Source organism: Eurosta solidaginis, chromosome 3, assembly GCF_040869045.1.
Source record: "Eurosta solidaginis isolate ZX-2024a chromosome 3, ASM4086904v1, whole genome shotgun sequence".
Lineage (NCBI taxonomy): Eukaryota > Metazoa > Arthropoda > Insecta > Diptera > Tephritidae > Eurosta > Eurosta solidaginis.
Window position 1 is genome coordinate 65,985,348 of NC_090321.1, and position 25,460 is coordinate 66,010,807.

General features: G+C 36.3%; 1 protein-coding gene across 3 annotated transcripts in view; it reads right to left on the reverse strand.

The window, feature by feature from the left end:
• The window catches only part of Gprk1 (G protein-coupled receptor kinase 1), a 175,560-nt gene that overhangs the window by 91,285 nt on the left and 58,815 nt on the right, over window positions 1-25,460 (reverse strand). For all 3 annotated transcript variants that reach the window (XM_067772084.1, XM_067772085.1, XM_067772083.1), the window contains 5 exons: window positions 15,080-15,235; window positions 14,647-14,973; window positions 14,472-14,572; window positions 14,160-14,378; window positions 13,857-14,063 (listed from right to left, as the gene is read on the reverse strand). In XM_067772084.1, coding sequence (XP_067628185.1) covers window positions 13,857-14,063; window positions 14,160-14,378; window positions 14,472-14,572; window positions 14,647-14,973; window positions 15,080-15,235 — 1,010 coding nt within the window. The remainder of the gene's footprint in view (window positions 1-13,856; window positions 14,064-14,159; window positions 14,379-14,471; window positions 14,573-14,646; window positions 14,974-15,079; window positions 15,236-25,460) is intronic.

The following is a 25,460-nucleotide window of genomic DNA, read 5'->3' on the forward strand; positions in this document are numbered from 1 at the left end:
GCTGGATATCAATATTTACATTGAGTTTGTTATTTTGGGACAGAAGAAGCTGTTTGTCCACCTGATTTACTAATTATGAATCAATAAAGAGGTTTATTAAGCACCTATAAAAATTACTAGGAAATTTTGTTTTGAAAACTTGCAGGAATAACATTTCGCTGGAGTATCAATATTTACATTGAATTTGTTATTTTGGGAGAGTATAAGCAGTTTGTTCACCTGATTTACTAATTATGAATCAATAAAGAGGTTTATTAAGCACCTATAAAAATTACTAGGAAATTTTGTTTTGAAAACTTGCACGAATAACATTTCACTGGATATCAATATTTACATTGAATTTGTAATTTTGGGACAGAAGAAGCTGTTTGTCCACCTGATTTACTAATTACGAATCAATAAAGAAGTTTATTAAGCACCTATAAAAATTACTAGGAAATTTTGTTTTGAAAACTTGCACGAATAACATTTCGCTGGAGTATCAATATTTAAATTGAATTTGTTATTTTGGGAGAGTATAAGCTGTTTGTTCACCTTATTTACTAATTATGAATCAATAAAAAGGTTTATTAAGCACCTATAAAAATTACTAGGAAATTTTGTTTTGAAAACTTGCACGAATAACATTTCACTGGATATCAATATTTACATTGAATTTGTTATTTTGGGACAGAAGAAGCTGTTTGTCCACCTGATTTACTAATTACGAATCAATAAAGAGGTTTATTAAGCACCTATAGAAATTACTAGGAAATTTTGTTTTGAAAACTTGCACGAATAACATTTCGCTGGAGTATCAATATTTAAATTGAATTTGTTATTTTGGGAGAGTATAAGCTGTTTGTCCACCTGATTTACTAATTACGAATCAATAAATAGGTTTATTAAGCACCTATAGAAATTACTAGGAAATTTTGTTTTGAAAACTTGCACGAATAACATTTCGCTGGAGTATCAATATTTAAATTGAATTTGTTATTTTGGGAGAGTATAAGCTGTTTGTTCACCTTATTTACTAATTATGAATCAATAAAGAGGTTTATTAAGCACCTATAAAAATTATTAGGAAATTTTGTTTTGAAAACTTGCACGAATAACATTTCGCTGGATATCAATATTTACATTGAGTTTGTTATTTTGGGACAGAAGAATCTGTTTGTCCACCTGATTTACTAATTATGAATCAATAAAGAGGTTTATTAAGCACCTATAAAAATTACTAGGAAATTTTGTTTTGAAAACTTGCACGAATAACATTTCGCTGGAGTATCAATATTTACATTGAATTTGTTATTTTGGGAGAGTATAAGCTGTTTGTTCACCTGATTTACTAATTATGAATCAATAAAGAGGTTTATTAAGCACCTATAAAAATTACTAGGAAATTTTGTTTTGAAAACTTGCACGAACAACATTTCACTGGATATCAATATTTACATTGAATTTGTTATTTTGGGACAGAAGAAGCTGTTTGTCCACCTGATTTACTAATTACGAATCAATAAAGAAGTTTATTAAGCACCTATAAAAATTACTAGGAAATTTTGTTTTGAAAACTTGCACGAATAACATTTCGCTGGAGTATCAATATTTAAATTGAATTTGTTATTTTGGGAGAGTATAAGCTGTTTGTTCACCTTATTTACTAATTATGAATCAATAAAGAGGTTTATTAAGCACCTATAAAAATTACTAGGAAATTTTGTTTTGAAAACTTGCACGAATAACATTTCACTGGATATCAATATTTACATTGAATTTGTTATTTTGGGACAGAAGAAGCTGTTTGTCCACCTGATTTACTAATTACGAATCAATAAAGAGGTTTATTAAGCACCTATAAAAATTACTAGGAAATTTTGTTTTAAAACTTGCACGAATAACATTTCACTGGATATCAATATTTACATTGAATTTGTTATTTTGGGACAGAAGAAGCTGTTTGTCCACCTGATTACTAATTACGAATCAATAAAGAGGTTTATTAAGCACCTATAAAAAATACTAGGAAATTTTGTTTTGAAAACTTCCACGAATAACATTTCACTGGATATCAATATTTACATTGAATTTCTTATTTTGGGACAGAAGAAGCTGTTTGTCCACCTGATTTACTAATTACGAATCAATAAAGAGGTTTATTAAGCACCTATAAAAATTACTAGGAAATTTTGTTTTGAAAACTTGCACGAATAACATTTCGCTGGAGTATCAATATTTAAATTGAATTTGTTATTTTGGGAGAGTATAAGCTGTTTGTTCACCTTATTGACTAATTATGAATCAATAAAAATGTTTATTAAGCACCTTTAAAAATTACTAGGAAATTTTGTTTTGAAAATTTGCACGAATAACATTTCGCTGGAGTATCAATATTTAAATTGAATTTGTTATTTTGGGAGAGTATAAGCTGTTTGTTCACCTGATTACTAATTACGAATCAATAAAGAGGTTTATTAAGCACCTATAAAAATTACTAGGAAATTTTGTTTTGAAAACTTGCACGATTTCTTATTTTGGGGCAGAAGAAGCTGTTTGTCCACCTGATTACTAATTACGAATCAATAAAGAGGTTTATTAAGCACCTATAAAAATTACTAGGAAATTTTGTTTTGAAAACTTGCACGAATAACATTTCACTGGATATCAATATTTACATTGAATTTCTTATTTTGGGACAGAAGAAGCTGTTTGTCCACCTGATTTACTAATTACGAATCAATAAAGAGGTTTATTAAGCACCTATAAAAATTACTAGGAAATTTTGTTTTGATAACTTGCACGAATAACATTTCGCTGGAGTATCAATATTTAAATTGAATTTGTTATTTTGGGAGAGTATAAGCTGTTTGTTCACCTTATTTACTAATTATGAATCAATAAAAAGGTTTATTAAGCACCTTTAAAAATTACTAGGAAATTTTGTTTTGAAAACTTGCACGAATAACATTTCACTGGATATCAATATTTACATTGAATTTGTTATTTTGGGACAGAAGAAGCTGTTTGTCCACCTGATTTACTAATTACGAATCAATAAAGAGGTTTATTAAGCACCTATAAAAATTACTAGGAAATTTTGTTTTGAAAACTTGCACGAATAACATTTCGCTGGAGTATCAATATTTAAATTGAATTTGTTATATTCGGAGAGTATAAGCTGTTTGTTCACCTGATTTACTAATTATGAATCAATAAAGAGGTTTATTAAGCACCTATAAAAATTACTAGGAAATTTTGTTTTGAAAACTTGCACGAATAACATTTCGCTGGAGTATCAATATTTACATTGAATTTGTTATTTTGGGAGAGTATAAGCTGTTTGTTCACCTGATTTACTAATTATGAATCAATAAAGAGATTTATTAAGCACCTATAAAAATTACTAGGACATTTTGTTTTGAAAACTTGCACGAATAACATTTCGCTGGATATTAATATTTACATTGAGTTTGTTATTTTGGGACAGAAGAAGCTGTTTGTCCACCTGATTTACTAATTATGAATCAATAAAGGGGTTTATTAAGCACCTATAAAAATTACTAGGAAATTTTATTTTGAAAACTTGCACGAATAACATTTCGCTGGAGTATCAATATTTACATTGAATTTGTTATTTTGGGAGAGTATAAGCTGTTTGTTCACCTGATTTACTAATTATGAATCAATAAAGAGGTTTATTAAGCACCTATAAAAATTACTAGGAAATTTTGTTTTGAAAACTTGAATAACATTTCGCTGGAGTATCAATATTTAAATTGAATTTGTTATTTTGGGAGAGTATAAGCTGTTTGTTCACCTTATTTACTAATTATAAATCAATAAAGAGGTTTATTAGGCACCTATAAAAATTACTAGGAAATTTTGTTTTGAAAACTTGCACGAATAATATTTCGCTGGAGTATCAATATTTACATTGAATTTGTTATTTTGGGACAGCAGAAGCTGTTTGTTCACCTCATTTACTAATTATGAATCAATAGAGAGCTGTATTAAGCACCTATAAAAATTACTAGGAAATTTTGTTTTGAAAACTTGCACGAATAACATTTCCCTGGAGTATCAATATTGTAACGAATTTTTCTGCAAATCCTCTTATTTGCAACCTTCTGCTAAGTTCGAATCACTAAACTGTTGAATAAATAACTCCACTCTTCAATAATGCAAAATGTCCTTTATTAAAGTACTTCACAATAACACTTATATTTCGCTTACTGATAACTTGCTTAACTCAAACTGATTGATAGCTTAAATGAAACTAACTCTCGCGCCTCTACTGTCGCGGCCTTTTATACTTTTTGATTTCTCGTTGCATACTTCTAGGCTTTTCCATTCCAGAACTTACTAGTTAGTTATCAGCTACAAAATCACCAGCCACCACTACGTTTATAGCTTCTTATATGCGCGTGAGTAATACTTGCACAAATTATTGCCCCCTATGTGTAGATATAATTATTGATTCGTTTATTTAGATACATAATGACTGATTTATGGATGTGCATGATACCACTGTTTAGCATCGGCTTAGAGATGACAGTACCCCTAAGTGTTGCTAATATTCGTAACACTGCCCTCCACCTAAGTCTGATCGTCCCGATCAGACAAATCTCTCGATCTAAACGCTGCTAGCCTCTCCAATTGAACCACCCTTCTATTTCGTGGTTTCCCAATTGTTTGTATGCGGTAGATGACACCACTGATCCTCTTCGCAACTCTGTACGAGCCTTCCCAACTGCACCAAAATTCGGATGGAACACTTTTCCGCCGGTGAGGGTTGTATAGCAGTACCAAATCTCCCTTGAAGAAACCTTCCGAATTCTTGTTCTCGTCGTACCTGTGTTTCATCGTACTACACATTACCCTGGTTCGTTCCCTCACACTCCGTTGTTTGGCCAATGAGCTACTTCGTAGAGCTTGCGCTTGACGGATTTGCTTTGCATAATCAGTACCGTTTTTACGTTTCACAACAGAACTGCGCGCTGGCTTGAAACCACCTTTGCATTTTTTCTGGAAAATTCATTCAGTCGTTTTAGTGCCGCCATTAGGTTTTATCAATGCCAGTGTTTTTCTCGCAGGTACCTTTGATTTTGATGTGTTTGGCCAATTCGTTCCATCAACCTTTGCCCGATCTGCTGCCTTTGACTTTTGTGGTTTTTGTCGAATCTCTTTCACCAGCACTCGATTACTGCTGAACCATTCTTCCAAACTGAAGTTAAGTGGCACATCCTGGTTCTGTTGTTGTTGTTGTTGTAGCAATGCTTCGCCCCACCTAACAGCCGCGACCGATCACAAATTGTCATCAATATCCTCTAACGGGAGTCCAAGGAAACTTGCTGTTTCAACACGGGTGGACTATAAGGAAAGGGGTGTTAGAGGCGTTGCTTCCACATTACAATTAAAGAGATGGTTGGTGTCATGTGGGGACACATTGCAAGCGGGGCATACATTTTGTATGTCGGGGTTGATTCTGGATAGGTAAGAGTTTAACCTGTTACAGTATCCAGAACGAAGTTGAGCAAGAGTGACACGCGTTTCCCTGGGGAGTATGCGTTCCTCTTCCGCTTCCCAAGGCAGTCGGTTCTATGTACCGGAGCGACTCGGGATTTTTCCCGACCAAGGACTGTCATTTCAGTGTAACCCCATTTAATTTGTTGCGTCCCTCCCACATCCTGGTTCTCATAGCGCATAATCTTTCTCGGCATATCGATCCTGATGTCATGGTCAACTAAGAAGTCCACTCCCAATATGACTTCATCAACGATCTCCGCCACAACGAATTTGTGTAGAACCATGACATTCCCAATTAAGACTTCACAGATCACTTCTCCCTGGATTTAGTTATAATCGCCAGTGACCGTACGCAACCTTGCTCCAGGTAATGGTTTAACTCTCCTGTTAACCAAGTCAGATCGGATTAAGGAACGAGATACGCCCGAATCTACAGTCAGTACTCGTTCTTTGCCATCCACATTCCCTCTGACGGTAAGACTGCTCGATTTTCTGCCAATTTGCGACACAGATATCACGGGGCATTCAATAGGTGGATCTAGCTCTCGATCTCTACATCTTACTCGCTCTTGCTCATCCCCTCCAGCTTTGTTATTAAGACCACCCATGCTGTTGAAACCACTAGGATCAAGATCGCAATGACGTGCATTGTGACCGGGATTCCCGCATTTGAAGAATTTGATAACTCTTTCATTCCGCTTTTGCGATCCTGTCAGCGCCTCCAATATTTCGTCTACACACTCTGGCCTTCCTACTTCCAGACGGCGTGCTTTGAAAACTGGCTTACACAGAAGCGACGCTGTTTCCTGGATCAGCTTGTGAAACCGTTTCTGCGAATGTTGGCTTCGGGTTCGCGTATGTGGCTCGCTTCGTTTCGACGTCTCGTATGCCGTTTATAAAGCTCTGAATCTTTACCCTTTCAGTGTATTCCACGGGTGCGTCCGCAAGATGAGCCAATCTTTCAACATCCGAAGCAAACTCCTGCAATGTCTCATTTGCTTTTTGGTAACGGTTTTGCAACTCAATTTGGAATATCTGTTTTCTATGCTCGCTTCCATAACGTCTCTCGACAGCGGCCATCAATGCTTCATAGTTGTTCCGCTCTCCTTCGGGAAGCGTCTGTAGGATTTCGGCTGCTGGCCCCTTCAAAGCTACGAATAGAGCTGCAACTTTATCTTCAGCATTCCAGTTGTTCACTGCTGCGGTCTTCTCAGGCTGTAGCTTAAAGACCTGGAAAGGGACAGAACCGTCAAAGGATTGTGTTTTTACCTTTGGATTGCTTGCTGAAACAGCTGAGCGATTTAATTGCAACTCTTGTATACGACCTCTCAAAGCATCCAACTCGGCTTCGATTTTTTCCTCAAACTGCGTTATTTTCTCGTCCATACGCGCTTCGAGTTTTGATGATATACGCGCTTCTTGCGCTTCGAGTTGTACTGTTATGCGTGCCTCTTCTTCTTTCGGTTGTGTTTCCATCTTTGATGTTATTCGTGTCTCTTGGGATTCCATCTGTGATGACATATACGTTTTCTGTTCTTCCAGTTGAGTTTCCATCTTGGATGTTATCTGTGTCGACATTTCTGACATACGCGTTTCGTGTGCTTCAATTTTCGATGTTATTTCTGACGACATTTCTGAAATTTGCGACGACATTGATGTTACTGTCGACGTTTGTGCAGATATTGCAGCCAAAATCATGTTCAAGTCTGTGCTCGTAACTGTCTGCGATGTTTCGTTTTTCTCTTCAATTTTTGTTGTTGTCTCGTCCCCATCAGGATAAAAGACATACTCGTCCACATCAACTCCTTGCGACTCCATTACCTCTCGTAGCCGTGCTTGAAGTTCGATCTTATAGCCGGTTGTATTCAATCCACGGTTTTCCAACTCCTTTTTCAGTTGCTGGATCCTCAATTCACTCAACTTTGCCATGTCCAAGTTGTATTCCCAATCTTCGGAATTTATTCAACAATCCCACTTCTGACACCAATTGTAACGAATTTTTCTGCAAATCCTCTTATTTGCAACCTTCTGCTAAGTTCGAATCACTAAAATAAAAAAAAATAAATGTAAGGCGCGATAACCTCCGAAGAGATCTAAGGCCGAGCTTCTCTTCCAATTTGCGTCGTGCTCCTCTTGATTTTTCCCTACAAATTGGCCGGACGGGACCTACATGTTTTATGCCGACTCCGAACGGCATCTGCAAGGCAGATGAGTTTTCACTGAGAGCTTTTCATGGCAGAAATACAATCGGAGCGCTTGCCAGACACTGCCGAGGGGCGACCCCGCTTAGAAAAATTTTCTTCTAATTGAAAAATCTTATTTCTAAAATTTTGATGTTGCTTTGCCCGGGAGTTGAACCCAGGGCATACGGTGTGATAGGCGGAGCACGCTACCATCACACCACGGTGGCCGCCATCACTAAACTGTTGAATAAATAACTCCACTCTTCAATAATGCAAAATGGCCTTTATTAAAGTACTTCACAATAACACTTATATTTCGCTTACTGATAACTTGCTTAACTCAAACTGATTGATAGCTTAAATGAAACTAACTCTCGCGCCTCTACTGTAGTGGCCTTTTATACTTTTTGATTTCTCGTTGCACACTTTTAGGCTTTTCTATTCCAGAACTTATTAGTTAGTTATCAGCTACAAAATCACTAGCCACAACTACGTTTATAGCTTCTCATATGCGCGTGAGTAATACTTGCACAAATTATTGCCCTCTGTTGTGAGCACCTCAGATAAGATATATGCATGTGTTTGTACGTTGCTTCTCCTCTGCGTATACGTACATATGTGTAGATATAATTATTGATTCGTTTATTTAGATACACAATGATTGATTTATGGATGTGCATGATATCACTGTTTAGCATCGGCTTAGAGATGATAGTACCCCTTAGTGTTGCTAATATTCGTAACAATATTTACATTGAATTTGTTATTTTGGGACAGAAGAAGCTGTTTGTCCACCCGATTTACTAATTACGAATCAATAGAGCTTTATTAAGCACTTATAAAAATTACTAGGAAATTTTGTTTTGAAAACTTGCACGAATAACTTTAATCTGGAGTATCAATATTTACATTGAATTTGTTATTTTGGGAGAGTATAAGCTGTTTGTTCACCTGATTTACTAATTATGAATCAATAAAGAGGTTTATTAAGCACCTATAAAAATTACTAGGAAATTTTGTTTTGAAAACTTGCACGAATAACATTTCGCTGGAGTATCAATATTTAAATTGAATTTGTTATTTTGGAAGAGTATAAGCTGTTTGTTCACCTTATTTATTAATTATGAATCAATAAAGAGGTTTATTAAGCACGTATAAAAATTACTAGGAAATTTTGTTTTGAAAACTTGCACGAATAACATTTCGCTGGAGTATCAATATTTACATTGGATTTGTTATTATGGGAGAGTATAAGCTGTTTGTTCACCTGATTTACTAATTATGCATCAATAAAGAGGTTTATTAAGCACCTATAAAAATTAATAGGAAATTTTGTTTTGAAAACTTGCACGAATAACATTTCGCTGGAGTATCAATATTTAAATTGAATTTGTTATTTTGGGAGAGTATAAGCTGTTTGTTCACCTGATTTACTAATTATGAATCAATAAAAGAGGTTTATTAAGCACCTATAAAAATTACTAGGAAATTTTGTTTTGAAAACTTGCACGAATAACATTTCGCTGGAGTATCAATATTTACATTGAATTTGTTATTTTTGGAGAGTATAAGCTGTTTGTTCACCTGATTTACTAATTATGAATCAATAAAGAGGTTTATTAAGCACCTATAAAAATTACTAGGAAATTTTGTTTTGAAAACTTGCACGAATAACATTTCGCTGGAGTATCAATATTTAAACTAAATTTGTTATTTTGGGAGAGTATAAGCTGTTTGTTCGCCTGATTTACTAATTATGAATCAATAAAAGAGGTTTATTAAGCACCTATAAAAATTACTAGGAAATTTTGTTTTGAAAACTTGCACGAATAACATTTCGCTGGAGTATCAATATTTAAATTGAATTTGTTATTTTGGGAGAGTATAAGCTGTTTGTTCACCTGATTTACTAATTATGAATCAACAAAGAGGTTTATTAAGCACCTATAAAAATTACTAGGAAATTTTGTTTTGAAAACTTGCACGAATATTTTTCGCTGGAATATCAATATTTATATTGAATTTGTTATTTTGGGAGAGTATAAGCTGTTTGCTCACCTGATTTACTAATTATGAATCAATAAAGAGGTTTATTAAGCACCTATAAAAATTACTAGGAAATTTTGTTTTGAAAACTTGCACGCATAACTTTTCGCTGGAGTATCAATATTTAATTTGAATTTGTTATTTTGGGAGAGTAGAAGCTGTTTGTTCATCTGATTTACTAATTATGAATCAATAAAGAGGTTTATTAAGCACCTATAAAAATTACTAGGAAATTTTGTTTTGAAAACTTGTACTAATGCCCTCACTAGGGTAGGCACCTTGTCGTTGGTGTGAGGGCTTAGCCGGAGTCCATAGCGCCCGACTATGAGGCGGAGCTGTTTAGGACTGGCATCTTCGCCGTTTCGCCTCATAGGACGACGGCGGGATGTCGGTGACCAAGAACTGCCAACCCCCTTATCCAGGGTGTTTTGCGGCCTTAAACTGTGACTGAATAATTGCTCAGTAGTTTAACTGGAGTTTAAATTTTACTAGAGTTTAAGCAAACTTAGTTTAAGCTTAGCTTAACCAACTACTGAAAAACCGAGCCTTAGCAGTACTAATTTTATGCGCACCAATTTCAGTGGTGTCGATAAAGCTTAACTTTTTTACGATAGAACAAATTATCAGTTCAGTTGTGCAAATATATAAACAACAAATTACTAAGAAATTTTGTTTTGAAAACATGCATGAATAACATTCCGCGGAATATCAATATTTACATTGAATTTGTTATTTTGGGACAGCAGAAGCTATTTGTTCACCTGATTTACTAATTATGAAACAATAGAGAGGTTTATTAAGCTCTTATAATAGGAACTTTATATGGAAATGTCATTTTTATAAACCTTTTGTTGATTTTATCTATAACTTTTTAGCAGGCACATTCATGCGAAAATTTACTCAAGCTGTAATGGGCCGAGTGGATAAAAAAACAATTTTATTTTTTTTATGTTGAAATTTAATTTCGAATTTTTTTTTGTCAGTTTCTCCAAATCTAGAAGAAACAGGTTTTGCTTACTTTTTATTGATACGACCCAATAATGTATAAATAGCGCCCACAAAACTTATCTTGCTTCAGTTAATACTTAAAAAACGACGGAAACAGTCAACATCTAAGATGAATCAACGCAATTATTTCGCTATTCAATTTGTCGTGCTGAGCTCCTTTCTGACCTGTGCGCAATCTGAAAATACTTTGGGCATTCCTTCGAGGATAGAGGCTAGCCGATATTTAGTATCACTTTATAGTGGTGACGTAAGATCTACTTTGCATTATTTGTGCCCTGGTTCGTTGGTTACTTTAACAATGGCGGTTACTTCTTCGGATTGTGTGGCTTATCACGATGAGAGCGAGATTACCGTTATAGCTGGAGCAAGCGAATTATATGAAAAAGAACATTTTCGCAAAGTGAAGCACTTATATTTGCCTTTATGTCATAAATTTGACGAACCCAATATGAATATAGCTATAGTTGAAGTGCGTTTACCCTTTACCGAGGGTCATACAATAAACATAATAGAACAATGTAGTACCACGTTAACAGCGGGGAAAGAAATTCAAGTTTATGGATGGGAAGAACCAGTGGACAATGGGAATACTAACCAGGTCCTCCGAACTAGTACCGTGCGTATAATAGAAAGGCGGGAATGTGCAGAATATTTCGAGAACACATGGATCAATGTAGAAGAATCAATGATTTGTGGTGAAGGTTGTGCTGCTCGTGCGCATTATGGAGGTTCTGGAGCACCGGGCGTTATTCATGGACAACTTTGTGCGATGGTACTAATAAAATCGACTAGAAGCAATTATCCGTATCTATATTTAAATTTAACTGACACAAACATTCGAAATTTTATATCTAAAACGGTAGCGGGATCGTGTTGCGATGACCAAAGTGTCAGAAGATTTTTAACAATGTTTTATTGCTAGTATAGACATGGTTATTTCGCAAACATCAGAGTGTCCAAATATTGTTGTTAAAATGTGTTTGTTTTTTGTTTTTGATAAATTAATGTAGCACTTTGTATAATCTGTTAATAAATATTACTGATTGTGATTTAATAAAAATATTGGTTATATGTAATGAAAGTGTGTCGCATGCAAATGATTTAGGTGATGAACCAAACTTTAATCCTAACCAGGGTTCAGAAAACCCCTTCATTGATAACATTCAGGTTTTATCTTTTTACTGAGTTCAACAAAACTCATGATAAGCTTATTCATATTTCATCATTTAGGAGATGGAAAAAAAAATAATACTCTTCTCTTAAAACTCATTATCACATTTATCGCATTAAATTGATGGCACGTGGATAGACGCGGCGCTGCATAGAGAAAGCCCTGGAATATAAGAAGTACGCATTGAGTCTTCTTAAACATTGTCGGGGTTTCCAACTGTGTCTCTAAATGGGCGACCATGGATGGTCTTAACTACACTGAAGTACATCCAGCCATGTTAAATTGCAGGAAGATTACTTCACAATGGGGATTGTATGCGGCCTCGAAATCAGTGGACAGTGGCCTCATCTGTGGGCGCGGGTCATCAACCAACTGCCCAGGCAGTTAGATGAGGGACCCGTCAATCTTACAGCGTACGCAGATGAAATGGCGATTGTCACAATTGGGAAGTGCCTTCCAAATCGGGTTGACCGCCAACGCTGAGAAGACGCATATGGTTCTGTTTACTAAGAGGTACAAAGTCCCAAATCGGACATGCCTAAGCTAGCTAGGAGGGATGACCCTGCAGGATAAACCTTGCGAAAATATCGAGGAATCATTCAATACAGTAAGTTGTCGTGGAAGCCCAATGTGGAGGAGAGAGTGAATAAGGCCTCGACGATACTTTTTGAATGTAAAAGAATCGAGCCCCAGATCTCAGAGTAGAAATCAAACGTCTTAAAAGTGCATTAACGGAACCGGAATTACATGTAATTAGGTACGAGGTATTAATAGTGTTGTTATTGTAAGTTTATGGAATTCTGCTAGCACCTACGGGAATAATTTTAAACAAAACACTTCGTCCAAAATCAAATATCTTTTGTATTTGCCTCAAAACCTGAAAATAAAAATAAATTTTTTTAATCGCAATTCGTTATGCATAAGCAATAACATCAGCGATAAGAAAATTCCACGTATATTTATTAATGTTGTGTCAACATAGTATATACATAGATACTGTGCAAACGAAACTACTAAACCACATCATCCGCATTAAACATGAGCGTAGAAGACAAAACGAAAAGGAAAAACGGTATACCAAAAATAGATATAACACAAAGCATCGACCATTGTTTACTATATAGTTTGGCTGCTTAAATTGAGGTTATCTTGCGAATAGAGTGGAGGCACTCGAATTCAGTGAAAGAGGACACTCGAATGGAGTGGAATGAAGAACAGTAGGAAGAGCAGAGTTGCATTGGATCAATATACCTTCAATCATTGTATCAATATTAACGATAAATTTAGAAAAAATAATTAAATACTTGAGTATAAGCAAACATTTTCTTTCAATTACTGCAATTAAGGTGTCCTAGATGCTATATATTCCAAATTATAACATTTTATGTCTGTTTAAAAATTTAACTTGTATTTCCCTAAATATTTCCGTAATATGGTCATTAGTGATGTTTGTGTGTGTGTGCTAATTTTGAGCGATCAACTGTTAGTTGCGCTACTTGGTAAAGTTTACAATGGTATTACTTGTACTACAAAAGTACTAAATTTTTATTGCTAAATTTTTCCTACAAATTTCCTCAAAAAATTAAGTTTTCTGCAAAATGTTGTCTATATTCTTTTGGGGAATACGAAGTTATTTCTAAAAAATTCTGATAGCGGCTTACATAGTTATTGTATTTCTAAACGTATCGTAAAATCTACTCCAATCATAGTAGAATTCAAGGGCAGTTATGTATGATAGACAACCCTCTAAATTATGCATGTCGAACTTTTCAGAATACGGGAAAACGTCAACGGGATGAGAACACCTGAATATTAATTTCATCATGGGAAATATGTATATGGGATATCTAGTTATATAATTAACGATTAAGAGTTAAGTACGAAAATGAAGATAATCTCGTTAAATGTAAGCTAGTTCTTAAATCAATATTTATGCTTACCGATTTGGATAAAGTTTAGCGTATTTAGTTTGCCATAGCGATGCAAATGAGCCACCTAATTTCTTTATATAACCATGTAAAATGCAATCGGACTCCTTTTCATCAGCATCGAAATGCTGTTTTTGTTTCGCTTTCTTCTTTTGTTCAATCTTATCTGTTTCATTGTTAACACTTTCGAATACTGTTTCGGCGATTTCTTGTTGCCACCTTAGGGAACAAAATATACATACATAAATTCGTTTAAATGTACTGCAATTCAATATTCTTGAAGCTTAAATAAATGTAGCATGTTTTATTTTGTACCTCTCGGAAATTGTAAGTGGAAAGAGTTTATATAGCTCTTGATCGCTATCTGTTAACTTAATGCCTTTCGTATCCTCTTCGTCGAAGGAGCCAATGTCAAAGGCATCAGCGGCATTAACTTCGCCTCTCGGTGGTATTAACGGAGGTGTATATTTTTGTACATAGACCTGATGCCAGTCTATGCCCGAGAAAAATGGATGCATCTTTACTTCGTCCGCACTTAAAAAAAAAAGCAAAAAAAAAAAAAAAACAAAAGGACAATTGTAAATAATGCAGCAAAAAATATATCTTTATATGAATGTGTTTATTTACCCATTTCCCATGCATCCCAGTCGTTTATCAACCTCTCTCTGTAACAATGCATCCAACAGACTTCTTAGTTCTGGTGTAAAACAGTCGGGTAATTCAACATTCTATTGGAAAAAAACATACGTATATTACATTCGAATATTATATTTCATACTAAAGAATTTAATTTCACTCTCACCATAGTCAAGGTCATGCGATCGATTTCGTGTTTATCTTTCGTTTTGTGCTGTCTAAACGGTGAATGGCCCTTAAGCAATTTATATAGCATACAACCGAAGCTAAACCAATCAGCGCATGAATCGTAAGCTGTGCCTTTCGAAAGCACTTCTGGCGCCATATATCCGTGTGTGCCCACAGAGGCATGTGGCTTTTTTCGCGAGTAATCACATGCCAAACCGAGATCCGATATACGAATGTGTCCATTTTCATCGAGTAAAATGTTTGCTGGTTTTAAGTCTCTGTAGACTATAAATCGTTTATGCATGTGTTCTAGGCCCAAAATGACCTGAAATATTAAATAAAATCAACCCAATCATAATCGTAACTGAATCGATTTGTGGCCCACCATCTGGCGGCTATTATGTTTCTACTCAGCTTAATAGTAAAATTACCTCTGCTGCATAAAACTTCATTTCATCCTCATTGAAGACACCGTGTTGCGACAGATGATAATGTAGATCTCCGCCATTCATTAAATCGAGTATGAAACACAGTTTGTCGGGTGTATGAAATGCGTATGTCATGCAAACAATGAAAGGGCAATCCATCTAAAAAATATTCAATAAGGGAGTTTATGATTTTATGCAAATGGTCCAAAATCATTGCATTGAAAACATATCTTTTACAAAACACAAGTAAAATACATGTTTACGCCCTTGCTACGGCATTGCAAAAACGCAACATCAAAAATCGTAGTTTATTTTTTCAATATTGTATAGCAAATCATCAACTGTCAAAACAAAACAAAAACTGGCAAAAAAAGATCTAAAATGAAACAAGTAAAGGGCCCATTACTGATACTTAAGGGCCCATTATTGATACTTAGTATAGACTTGACTTAACTTGAGAACTGTCATTTTCAGTTCTGTTAAATGAACAGTACATGTTACTGATTACTAAAAACTTAGCAACACTTAGCTTGACTTAGAAATCTGTTGAATTTTTATTTTCTATGTAAGTTCTAAGTGACGTTTACATTTTGAGATGCCATTTGTTTGTTTCCCTTTCATTTTGACATTTTGTCATACAAATTGACATTTATTTGATTATGATTCCAGATTGTATGCGCTAAGTGGAGTATAATCGTGGCTAAGTTGCCAAGTTTACGCCAAGTCAAGTCTATGCTAAGTATCAGTAATGGGCCCTTTAGCATAGACTTGACTTGACTTGAGAACTACAGTTCTGTTAAATGAACATTTAATGTTACTGATTACTCAAAACTTAGCAACACAACTTGACTTAGAAGCCTGTTGAATTTTGATTTTCTATGTAAGTTCTAAGTGACGTTTACATTTCGAGATGCCATTTGTTTGTTTCCCTTTCATTTTGACATTTTGTCGTACAAATTGACATTTATTGATTATGATTCCCGATTGTATGCCCTAAGTGGAGTATAATCGTGGCTAAGTTGCCAAGTTTACGCCAAGTCAAGTCAAGTCTATGCTAAGTAACAGTAAGGGGCCCTTTAAGGAGGGCTAAGCTCGGGTTTAACCGAACATTACATACTCAGCTGAAAGCTTTGGAGACAAAATAAGGGAAAATAAACATGTAAGAAAATGAACCTAGGACAACCCTGGAATGTGTTTGTATGACATGGGTATCAAATGAAAGGTGTTAATGAGTATTTTAAAAAGGAGTAGCCCTTAGTTGTATATGTTAAGGCGTTTTCGAGATATCGACCAAAATGTGGAATAGGGTGACCCAGAACATCATCTGTCGGGTAGGTACCTCTAATTTATTTATAAATATAATACCACGAACAGTATTCCTGCTTTGATTGCAAGGGATTTTGATTTCGCACTGCAGAACTTTTTCATTTTCTTTTACTTAATATTGTAGGTGTCACATCCATTTTACAAAGTTTTTTCCAAAGTTATATTTTGCGTCAAAAAACCAATCCAATCACCAGTTTTCTTCCCTTTATTCGTATTTGGTATAGAATTATGGCGTTTTTTTTTTCATTTTTTTTAAATTTTCGATATCGAAAAAGTGGGCGTGGTCATAGTCGGATTTCGCCCATTTTTATTACCAAGATAAAGGGAGTTCAGATAAGTACGTGAACTAAGTTTAGTAAAGATATATCGCTTTTTGCTCAAGTTATCGTGTTAACGGCCGAGCGGAAGTACAGACGGTCGACGGTGTATAAAAACTGGGCGTGGCTTGAACCGATTTCGCCCATTTTCACAGAAAACAGTTATCGTCATAGAAGCTATGACCTTACCAAATATCACAAGGATTGGTAAATTTTTGTTCGACTTATGGCATTAAAAGTATTCTAGACAAATTAAATGGAAAAGGGCGGAGCCACGCCCATTTTGAAATTTTCCTTTATTTTTGTATTTCACCATATCATCACTGCAGATGAATGTTGACATAATTTACTTATTCAATATTGCAAAAATGGTCTTTATTAGAATACTTTGAAAGTACTTCACAATAACACTTAACTTCACAACCAATAGCGTGCTTAAATCAAACTGATTACTGCCTACTCAGCTTGCACTGATTTTATACTCTGTGTTGCCTTGTCCAAATGTCTAGATCAGCATCGGCAAATTGGAAATGCAGATGTGTTGGTGAGAGCGCGAAAATCGCGCACATCACTTGATGCTTCGGTTTGCTTAGTTCATTCGCTTATTAGCAAGCAACAAGACAAGATCGTTTGTTATTACATTTTTAATGCGAACAATGGGAAGCAAAAGGTTTATACAATTAAATACATTGTATTTGCGCAAAAGGGTTGGTCAACATTAAATATTTTTTCGCATGTGCGCATTGAATTAACAAACGATCTTTGCTTGTTGCTTGCTAATAACATTCGTTAACATTGCGAGCGACGAACACAATCGACGTTGCTCCGCCAAATGCTCAGTGGCTACTAAACTAAAGAGAATAAAGACACGTGTGAATTGAGTGTGCACAATTGTGCCACTAAATGCCGATGCCTGGTCTAGACGTTTCCTCTTCTAGAATCCTCTACCTCGTCACCAGCCATACGCGCCTGTATTTGTAGTGTGTAACCACATGCGTGTGTATATATGAGTACTACTTCGGCTGATGACATGCGTTTGTGAGTATCTTTCTGCAGCTTGTATGTATGTGTGTACATGATGATTAATGTGTTACGTAGCTTGCTTTAAGGTTTTTGTTGTTGTGCATTTATTAGTGATGTGAATATTCGTCACAATATGAACGATAACTGTGCATTAGTCTCGCTAAAGCGCCAAATACACGACACGAACATTTCCGCGAACATTCCCGTTATGTCATGTTTCTGCGACCTTTTCTGTCGTGTATGGTGGTGTTTGCCAGTTCGCGCAAATGTTCGCCAAAAATCAAAATATTTTAATTTTTGGCGAACATTTGCGCGAACTGTTCGTGCGTGTATGGCGAAATAGCTCATAATCGTAGTAATTTCTGAACGGAACAGACGTGAGCGGAAAAGTAAAATGGACAATAAAAAATTTCTGAGTGAATTTATTGAAATGTATAAATCTTTGCTATCATTGTGGCAAGTAAGAAGCAATCTTCTCTCTTTTGTTTACGCTTGATTGCCACAGCGAGCAATATTGCTGCAGCACAATTGTTGTCCGTATTCATCGCTGTCTGAAAGAGAACTAATGTTCGGCCAAAAGTTCGTATGGTGTATGGCCAAAGCTGCGAACAAGATTGCGGAATGTTCGCGGAAATGTTCGTGTCGTGTATTTGGCGCTTAAAACTCTAAAACGGCCTGGCCGATTTCGATAATTTTTTTTTTAGTTCGTTATGGTTCAGGAATGATTTGAAAATATTTAAAATTAAAAAAAAAAACGAAATGAAAAAATTTTAATACACAAGTAAGGAAGGCTAAGTTCGGGTGTAACCGAACATTACATACTCAGCTGAGAGCTTTGGAGACAAAATAAGGGAAAATCGCCATTTAGCAAAATGAACCTAGGGTAACCCTGGAATGTGTTTGTATGACATGGGTTTCAAATAGAAGGTATTGAAGAGTATTTTAAAAGGGAGTGGGCCATAGTTCTATAGGTGGATGCCATTTCGGGATATGGCCATAAAGGTGGACCAGAGGTCACTCTAGAATGTGTTTGTACGATATGGGTATCAAATGAAAGGTGTTAATGAGTATTTTAAAAGGGAGTGGGCCTTAGTTCTCTAGATTGATGCCTTTTCGAGATATCGCCATAAAGATGGACCCGGGGTGATTCTAGAATGTGTTTGTACGATATGGGTATCAAATGAAAGGTGTTAATGGGTATTTTAAAAGGGAGTGGGCCTTAGTTCTATAGGTGGACGCCTTTTCGAGATATCGCAATAAAGGTGGACCAGGGGTGACTAGAATGCGTTTGTACGATATGGGTATCAAATTAAAGGTATTAATGACGGTTTTAAAAGAGAGTGGCCCTTAGTTGTATATGTGAAGGCGTTTTCGAGATATCGATGAAAATGTGGACCAGGGTGACCCAGAACATCATCTGTCGGGAACCGCTAACTTATCTTAATATATAAAAAACACGTGTCACAGGTTTGAGGCCAATGGACTCCTAAACTACTGAACCGATTTTGAATTTGTTTTGCACCCCGTGTGTAGTTTGTTCTAACTTGAAATATAGGATAGGTTATATCTCAGTTTATAGTCGCAATATTATTTTATTGCAACTTATTTTATTTGTTTACACGTAATATTAAAATGTTACGTATACGCAGTGGCACTCATATTTTCTTGTGGTGCGGATATATTTCCGTGTAATTGCTAGGTGTTTAATTAAATAACCTATAGCAAATACTATAGCGAATGATATCAAGTATAGCACATCACCAGGTGGGCGGTGTCACGCCCATTGTCCAAAATTTTACTAATTTTCTATTTTGCGTCATAAAGTCAACACACTTACCAAGTTTCATCGCTTTATCCGTCTTTGGTAATGAATTATCGCACTTTTTCGGTTTTTCGAAATTTTCGATATCGAAAGTGGGCGTGGTTGTAGCCCGATTTCGTTCATTTTAAATAGCGATCTGAGGAACCTACATACCAAATTTCATCACGATACCTCAAAATTTACTCAAGTTATCGTGGCGCGGACGGACATGGCTAAATGAATTTCTTTTTTCACCCAGATCATTTTGATATATAGAAGTCTATATCTATCTCGATTAGTTTATGCCGTTACGGATAACCGTTATGCAAACAAAGTTAATATACTCTGTGAGCTCTGCTCAGCTGAGTATAAAAATTAGTATTGTGTAGTGCAGGTGTAGTACTTCAGACAAGGTAACTCCCCCTTTCATGCGATTTCTTGAGCATAATGTCGGGTAGAATAATTCTGGCAGCAGAACTAAATTATAACGGTACATTCTACTATAAGAGCGTACAATTACTGACGTATATTGATGATGCTGATCACGATTGCCACACCATGCTTTCATTTGGGACCATAATTCATCGAAAAAAAGGACCAAATCTCAAAGAAATGGGCCAAGTTTTTGTATTCTTTAATTTGGCTTACAAACAATTCGGCAATTCCCAAATGCGTCGAATTCGTTATAAAATCTTTAATTTCAGGTAAATGTCCCACACACTTTCACTTTAACAAAAAACCCTATGTAAATATATGTTTTAACGAAAAACCTTAGTGGAAAACCCGTGCTACAAGCCAAACATAAAAATCTTATTTTTAAAATAAATTTCTCCAGAGCTCGGTTGAATCAATTTATCATAAAATACATCCCACAAGTTAAAGAAAAATATTTCCAATTTCTGGGTGTTCGAATTTTTTTTTAACTTAATTCTTTACTCTTCCGTTTACCAATGCACCCTCACGCTTCAGTTTTCCCATCTATGGCCAAGATTCAGTAAGTGAGAGTTTTGAAAAGTACACTTTTTTTCCACATAATTTGTGTAAGAGAAAAATGTACATTTCAAATTCACATTTATTGAATCTAGCCACAGTCCTCAGATTAGCTATTGACAAGCCTTAAAAGTGTTAACTAGGTAGTATTGGAATTTTGATCAAATTTGACTAGGTGCGAGAAATTAGTTAACAATCTTGTTATCAAGTTTCTGGGGTTCTGCTCTCCAATGGTATTAATTTGGCACAGAGCGTTTATATCAGATCTACGTTGATCATTTCACAAGTTATCGCTTTCAAACAATATTTCTGCTTCACTTCCAATAAAAATATTCCTTGGGTTAAGAAGCTTACTATTCCGAATTATGCACACTGAAATTCTTTAAATATCCGATATTTGGATATAATCATTGTGGCTAAAATTAGTCAATCCGTCCGTCCGTCTGTATTAAAAGGGAGTGGCCCTTAGTTGTATATGTAAAGGCGAGATATCGACCAAAATGTGGACCAGGGTGACCCAGAACATCATCTGTCGGGTACCGCGAATTTATTTATATATGTAATACCACGAACAGTATTCTTGATTCCAAGGGCTTTGAACCAATCCAATCACAATTTTTTATTTTTTTTATTTTTCGAAATTTTCACTTGGTCTCATAGTCGGACTTCGCCCATTTTTAATACCAAGATAAAGTGAGTTCAGATAAGTACGTGAACTAAGTTTAGTAAAGATATATCGATTTTTGCTCAAGTTATCGCGTTAACGGCCGAGCGGAAGGACAGACGGTCGACTATGGCTTCAACCGATTTCGCCCATTTTCACAGAAAACAGTTATCGTCATAGAAGCGATATCCTTTCACAAGGATTGGTAAATTTTTGTTCGACTTATTGCATTAAACGTATTGTAACGAATTTACTTGCAAATCCTCCTATTTCCCCTTCTGCTGAGTTCGTATCACTAAACTGTTGAATAAATAACTCCAATATTGAATAATGAAAAAATGGCCCTTATTAAAGTACTTCACAATAACACTTATACTTTGCAACTAGCTGACTTAATAACCAAACTGATTGATAGCTCGAATGAAACTCTACTATTGCCCGCCAGATAGCGTGCTTAATCAATAACTGCTTGATAGCTCAACTCACACTGAATTTCAGCCCTTCTACATTTGCTGCCTTATATACTCTCTGATTTCCACGTTCGCATCTTCTAGGCGCTTCCAGAATCTACTAGTTGCCATCAGCTCTGAAACTTCTCAGCTGTAACTACAATTGCACGATTTTATAGCTTCTCTCATAGCATACTTTCAGGAGTATCTCAGATATATGCATGTGTTTGTGCATTGACTCTCCGCTGCTCGTATTCGTACATGGTACATATGTGTAGACGCAATTATTGTTTCGTTTATGTAGATACATAATGATTGAATTATTGATGTGAATTCACGTCACTGCTTAGCATCGGCCTAGAGATAGCATCACCCCTTAGTTTTGCTAATATTCGAAACACTGCCGTCCACCTAACCCTGATCGTCCAGATCAGACAAATCTCCCGATCTAAACGCCGCTAGCATCTCCAGATGTACCACTCTTCTACTCCGTGGTTTCCCAGTGGTTTGTATGCGGTAGATGGTATCACTGATCTTCTTCACAACTTTGTACGGGCCTTCCCAACTGCACCGAATCTTGGATGGAACACCTTTCCGACGGTGAGGGTTGTATAACAGCACCAAATCTCCTTCCAAGAAACCTTCCGAATTATTGTTCACATTGTACCTGCGTTTCATCTTACTACTCATTATTCTTGATCTTTCCCTCGCACTCTGTTGTTTGGCCAATGAACTTCTTCGCAGAGCTTGCACTTGACGGATTGACTTTGCATCATCATTATCGTCTGGACGTTTCACAACAGTAGTGCGCGCTGGCTGGAAACCACCCTTGCATTCTTTCTGAAAAATTCTTTCAGTCGTTTTAGTGCGTCCATTAGGGTTTGCCGATGCCGGTCTTTTTCTCGCAGGTACTTTTAATTTGGCTTTATTTGGCCCATTCGATCCATCAACCTTTCCGACTTTCGTGGCCTTTGTCGAGTCTTCTCCACCATTACTCGATTACTACTGAACCCTTTCATGGTCAACCAAAAAGTCCACTCCCAATATGACTTCTTCAACGATCTTCGCCACAACGAATTTGTGTAGAACCGTGACCTTTCCAATCAAGACTTCACATATCACTTCGCCCTGGACTTGGTTATACTCCCCAGTGACCGTACGCAACCTTGCTCCAGGTAACGGTTTTATTCTCCTGTTGACCAAGTCAGAACGGATCAAGGAATGAGATGCGCCCGTATCTACAGTCTGTACATGTTCTTTACCATCCACATTCCCTCTGACGGTAAGACTGCTCGATTTTCTACCAATTTGCAACACAGATGTCACAGGACATTCAATAGCTGGATCTAGCTCTCGATCTCTACCTCTTACTCGCTCTTGCTCATCTCCTCCAGCTTTGCGTTTACGGTCATCCAAGTTGGAACTACCAGGACGTGCAATGTGACCGGGCTTCCCGCATTTGAAACATTTGATAACTTTTCACTCCGCTTTTGCGATCCTTTCAGCGCCTCCAATATTGCGTCTACCCACTCTGGCCTTTCTACTTCCACACGGCGTGCTTTGAAAACTGGCTTACACAGAAGCGACGCTGTTTCCTGAATCAGAGCTTGTGACACCGTTTCTGCGAATGTTGACTTTGGGTTTGCGTAAGTAGCTCGCTTTGTTTCGACGTCCCATATTCCATTTATAAAGCTCTGAATCTTTACCCTTTCAGTGTATTCCACGGTTGCGTCCGCATTCGCTAAATGTGCTAGCCTTTCAATATCCGACGCAAACTCATGCAATGTTTTACCAGGCCTCTGGAAGCGGTTCAGCAACTCCATTTGGTATATCTGTCTCCTATGCTCAGTTCCGTATCGTCTCTCTAGAGCGCCCATCAATGCTTCATAACAGTTCCGTTCGCCCTCTGGAATGGTTTGTAAAATATCAGCTGCAGGCCCTTTCAACGCCATGAATAGTGCAGCAACTTTATCATCAGCACTCCAGTTGTTCACTGCTGCGGTCTTCTCAAACTGAATCCTAAACACCTGGAAAGGAAAAGAACCGTCAAAGGATGGTGTTTTTACCTTTGGATTGCTTGCTGAAACAGCTGGCCGATTTAGTTGTAACTGCTCCATACGACCTTTTAAATCATCTACTTCTGCCTGAAATTAAGCCATTTTTGCATCCTGCGCTTCCAGTTTTGATGATACCTGTTCCAAAATTTCTGCCGACATTTCAGATATACGTGCCTCATGCGCTTCCAATTGAGATGCCATATATGTCTTTTGGTCTTCCAGTTGAGATGACACTTGCGACGTCATTTCTGAAATACGTGCCTCCTGTGATTCCAGTTGGGATGCCATATATGTCTTCTGTTCTTCGAGCTGTGTTTCCATCTTGGATGTTATTCGTGTCTCTTGGGATTCCATCTGTGATGACATATACGTTTTCTGTTCTTCTAGTTGAGATGACATATACGTTTTCTGTTCTTCTAGTTGAGATGACATTGTCTATGTTTGAGCAGATATTGCAGCCAAAATCATGTTCAAGTCTGTGCTCGTAACTGTCTGCGATGTTTCGTTTTTCTCTTCAATTTTTGTTGTCTCCTCGCCATCAAAATGAAAGACATACTCTTCCACATCAATTCCTTCTGCTTCCATTGCCTCTCGGAGCCGTGCCTGAAGTTCGAGTTTAACGCCGCTTGTATTCAATCCACGGCTCTCCAACTCCTTCTTTAGTTGCTGGGTCTTCAATTCACTGAACTTTGCCATGTCCTTGTTGTCCTCTGGAATTTATTCAACAATTCCTTTTCTGACTCCAATTGTAACGAATTTACTTGCAAATCCTCTTATTTCCCCTTCTGCTAAGTTCGTATCACTAAACTGTTGAATAAATAACTCCAATATTGAATAATGGAAAAATGGCTTTTATTAAAATACTTCACAATAACACTTATACTTTGCAACTAGCTGGCTTAATAACCAAACTGATTTATAGCTCAAATGAAACTCTACTATTGCCCGCCAGATTGCGTGCTTAATCAATAACTGCTTGATAGCTCAACTCAAACTGAATTTCAGCGCCTCTACATTTGCTGCCTTATATACTCTCTGATTTCAACGTTCGCATCTTCTAGGCGCTTCCAGAATCTACTAGTTGCCATCAACTCTCAAACTTCTCAGCTGTAACTACAATTGCACGCGTTTTATAGCTTCTCTCATAGCATTTTCAGGAGTATCTCAGATATATGCATGTGTTTGTGCATTCTCTCCGCTGCTCGTATACGTACATGGTACATATGTGTAGACGCAATTGTTTCGTTTATGTATATACATAATGATTGAATTATTGATGTGAATTCACGTCACTGCTTAGCATCGGCCTAGAGATAGCAGCACCCCTTAGTTTTGCTAATATTCGTAACAGTATTCTAGACAAATTAAGTGAAAAAGGGCGGAGCCACGCCCATTTTGAAATTTTCTCTTATTTTTGTATTTTGTTGCACCATATCATTACTGGAGTTGAATGTTGATATAATTTAGTTATATACTGTAAAGATATTAAATTTTTTGTTAAAATATGACTAAAAAAAATTTTTTTTTTTAAAGTGGGCATGTTTGTCTTCCGATTTTGCAAATTTTTATTTAGCACACATATAGTAATAGGAGTAACGTTCTTGCCAAATTTCATCATGATATCTTCAACGACTGGCAAATTACAGCTTGCAAAACTTTTAAATTACCTTCATTTAAAAGTGGGCGGTGCCACGCCCATTGTCCAAAATTTTACTAATTTTCTATCTGTCATAAGGTCAACCCACCTACCAAGTTTC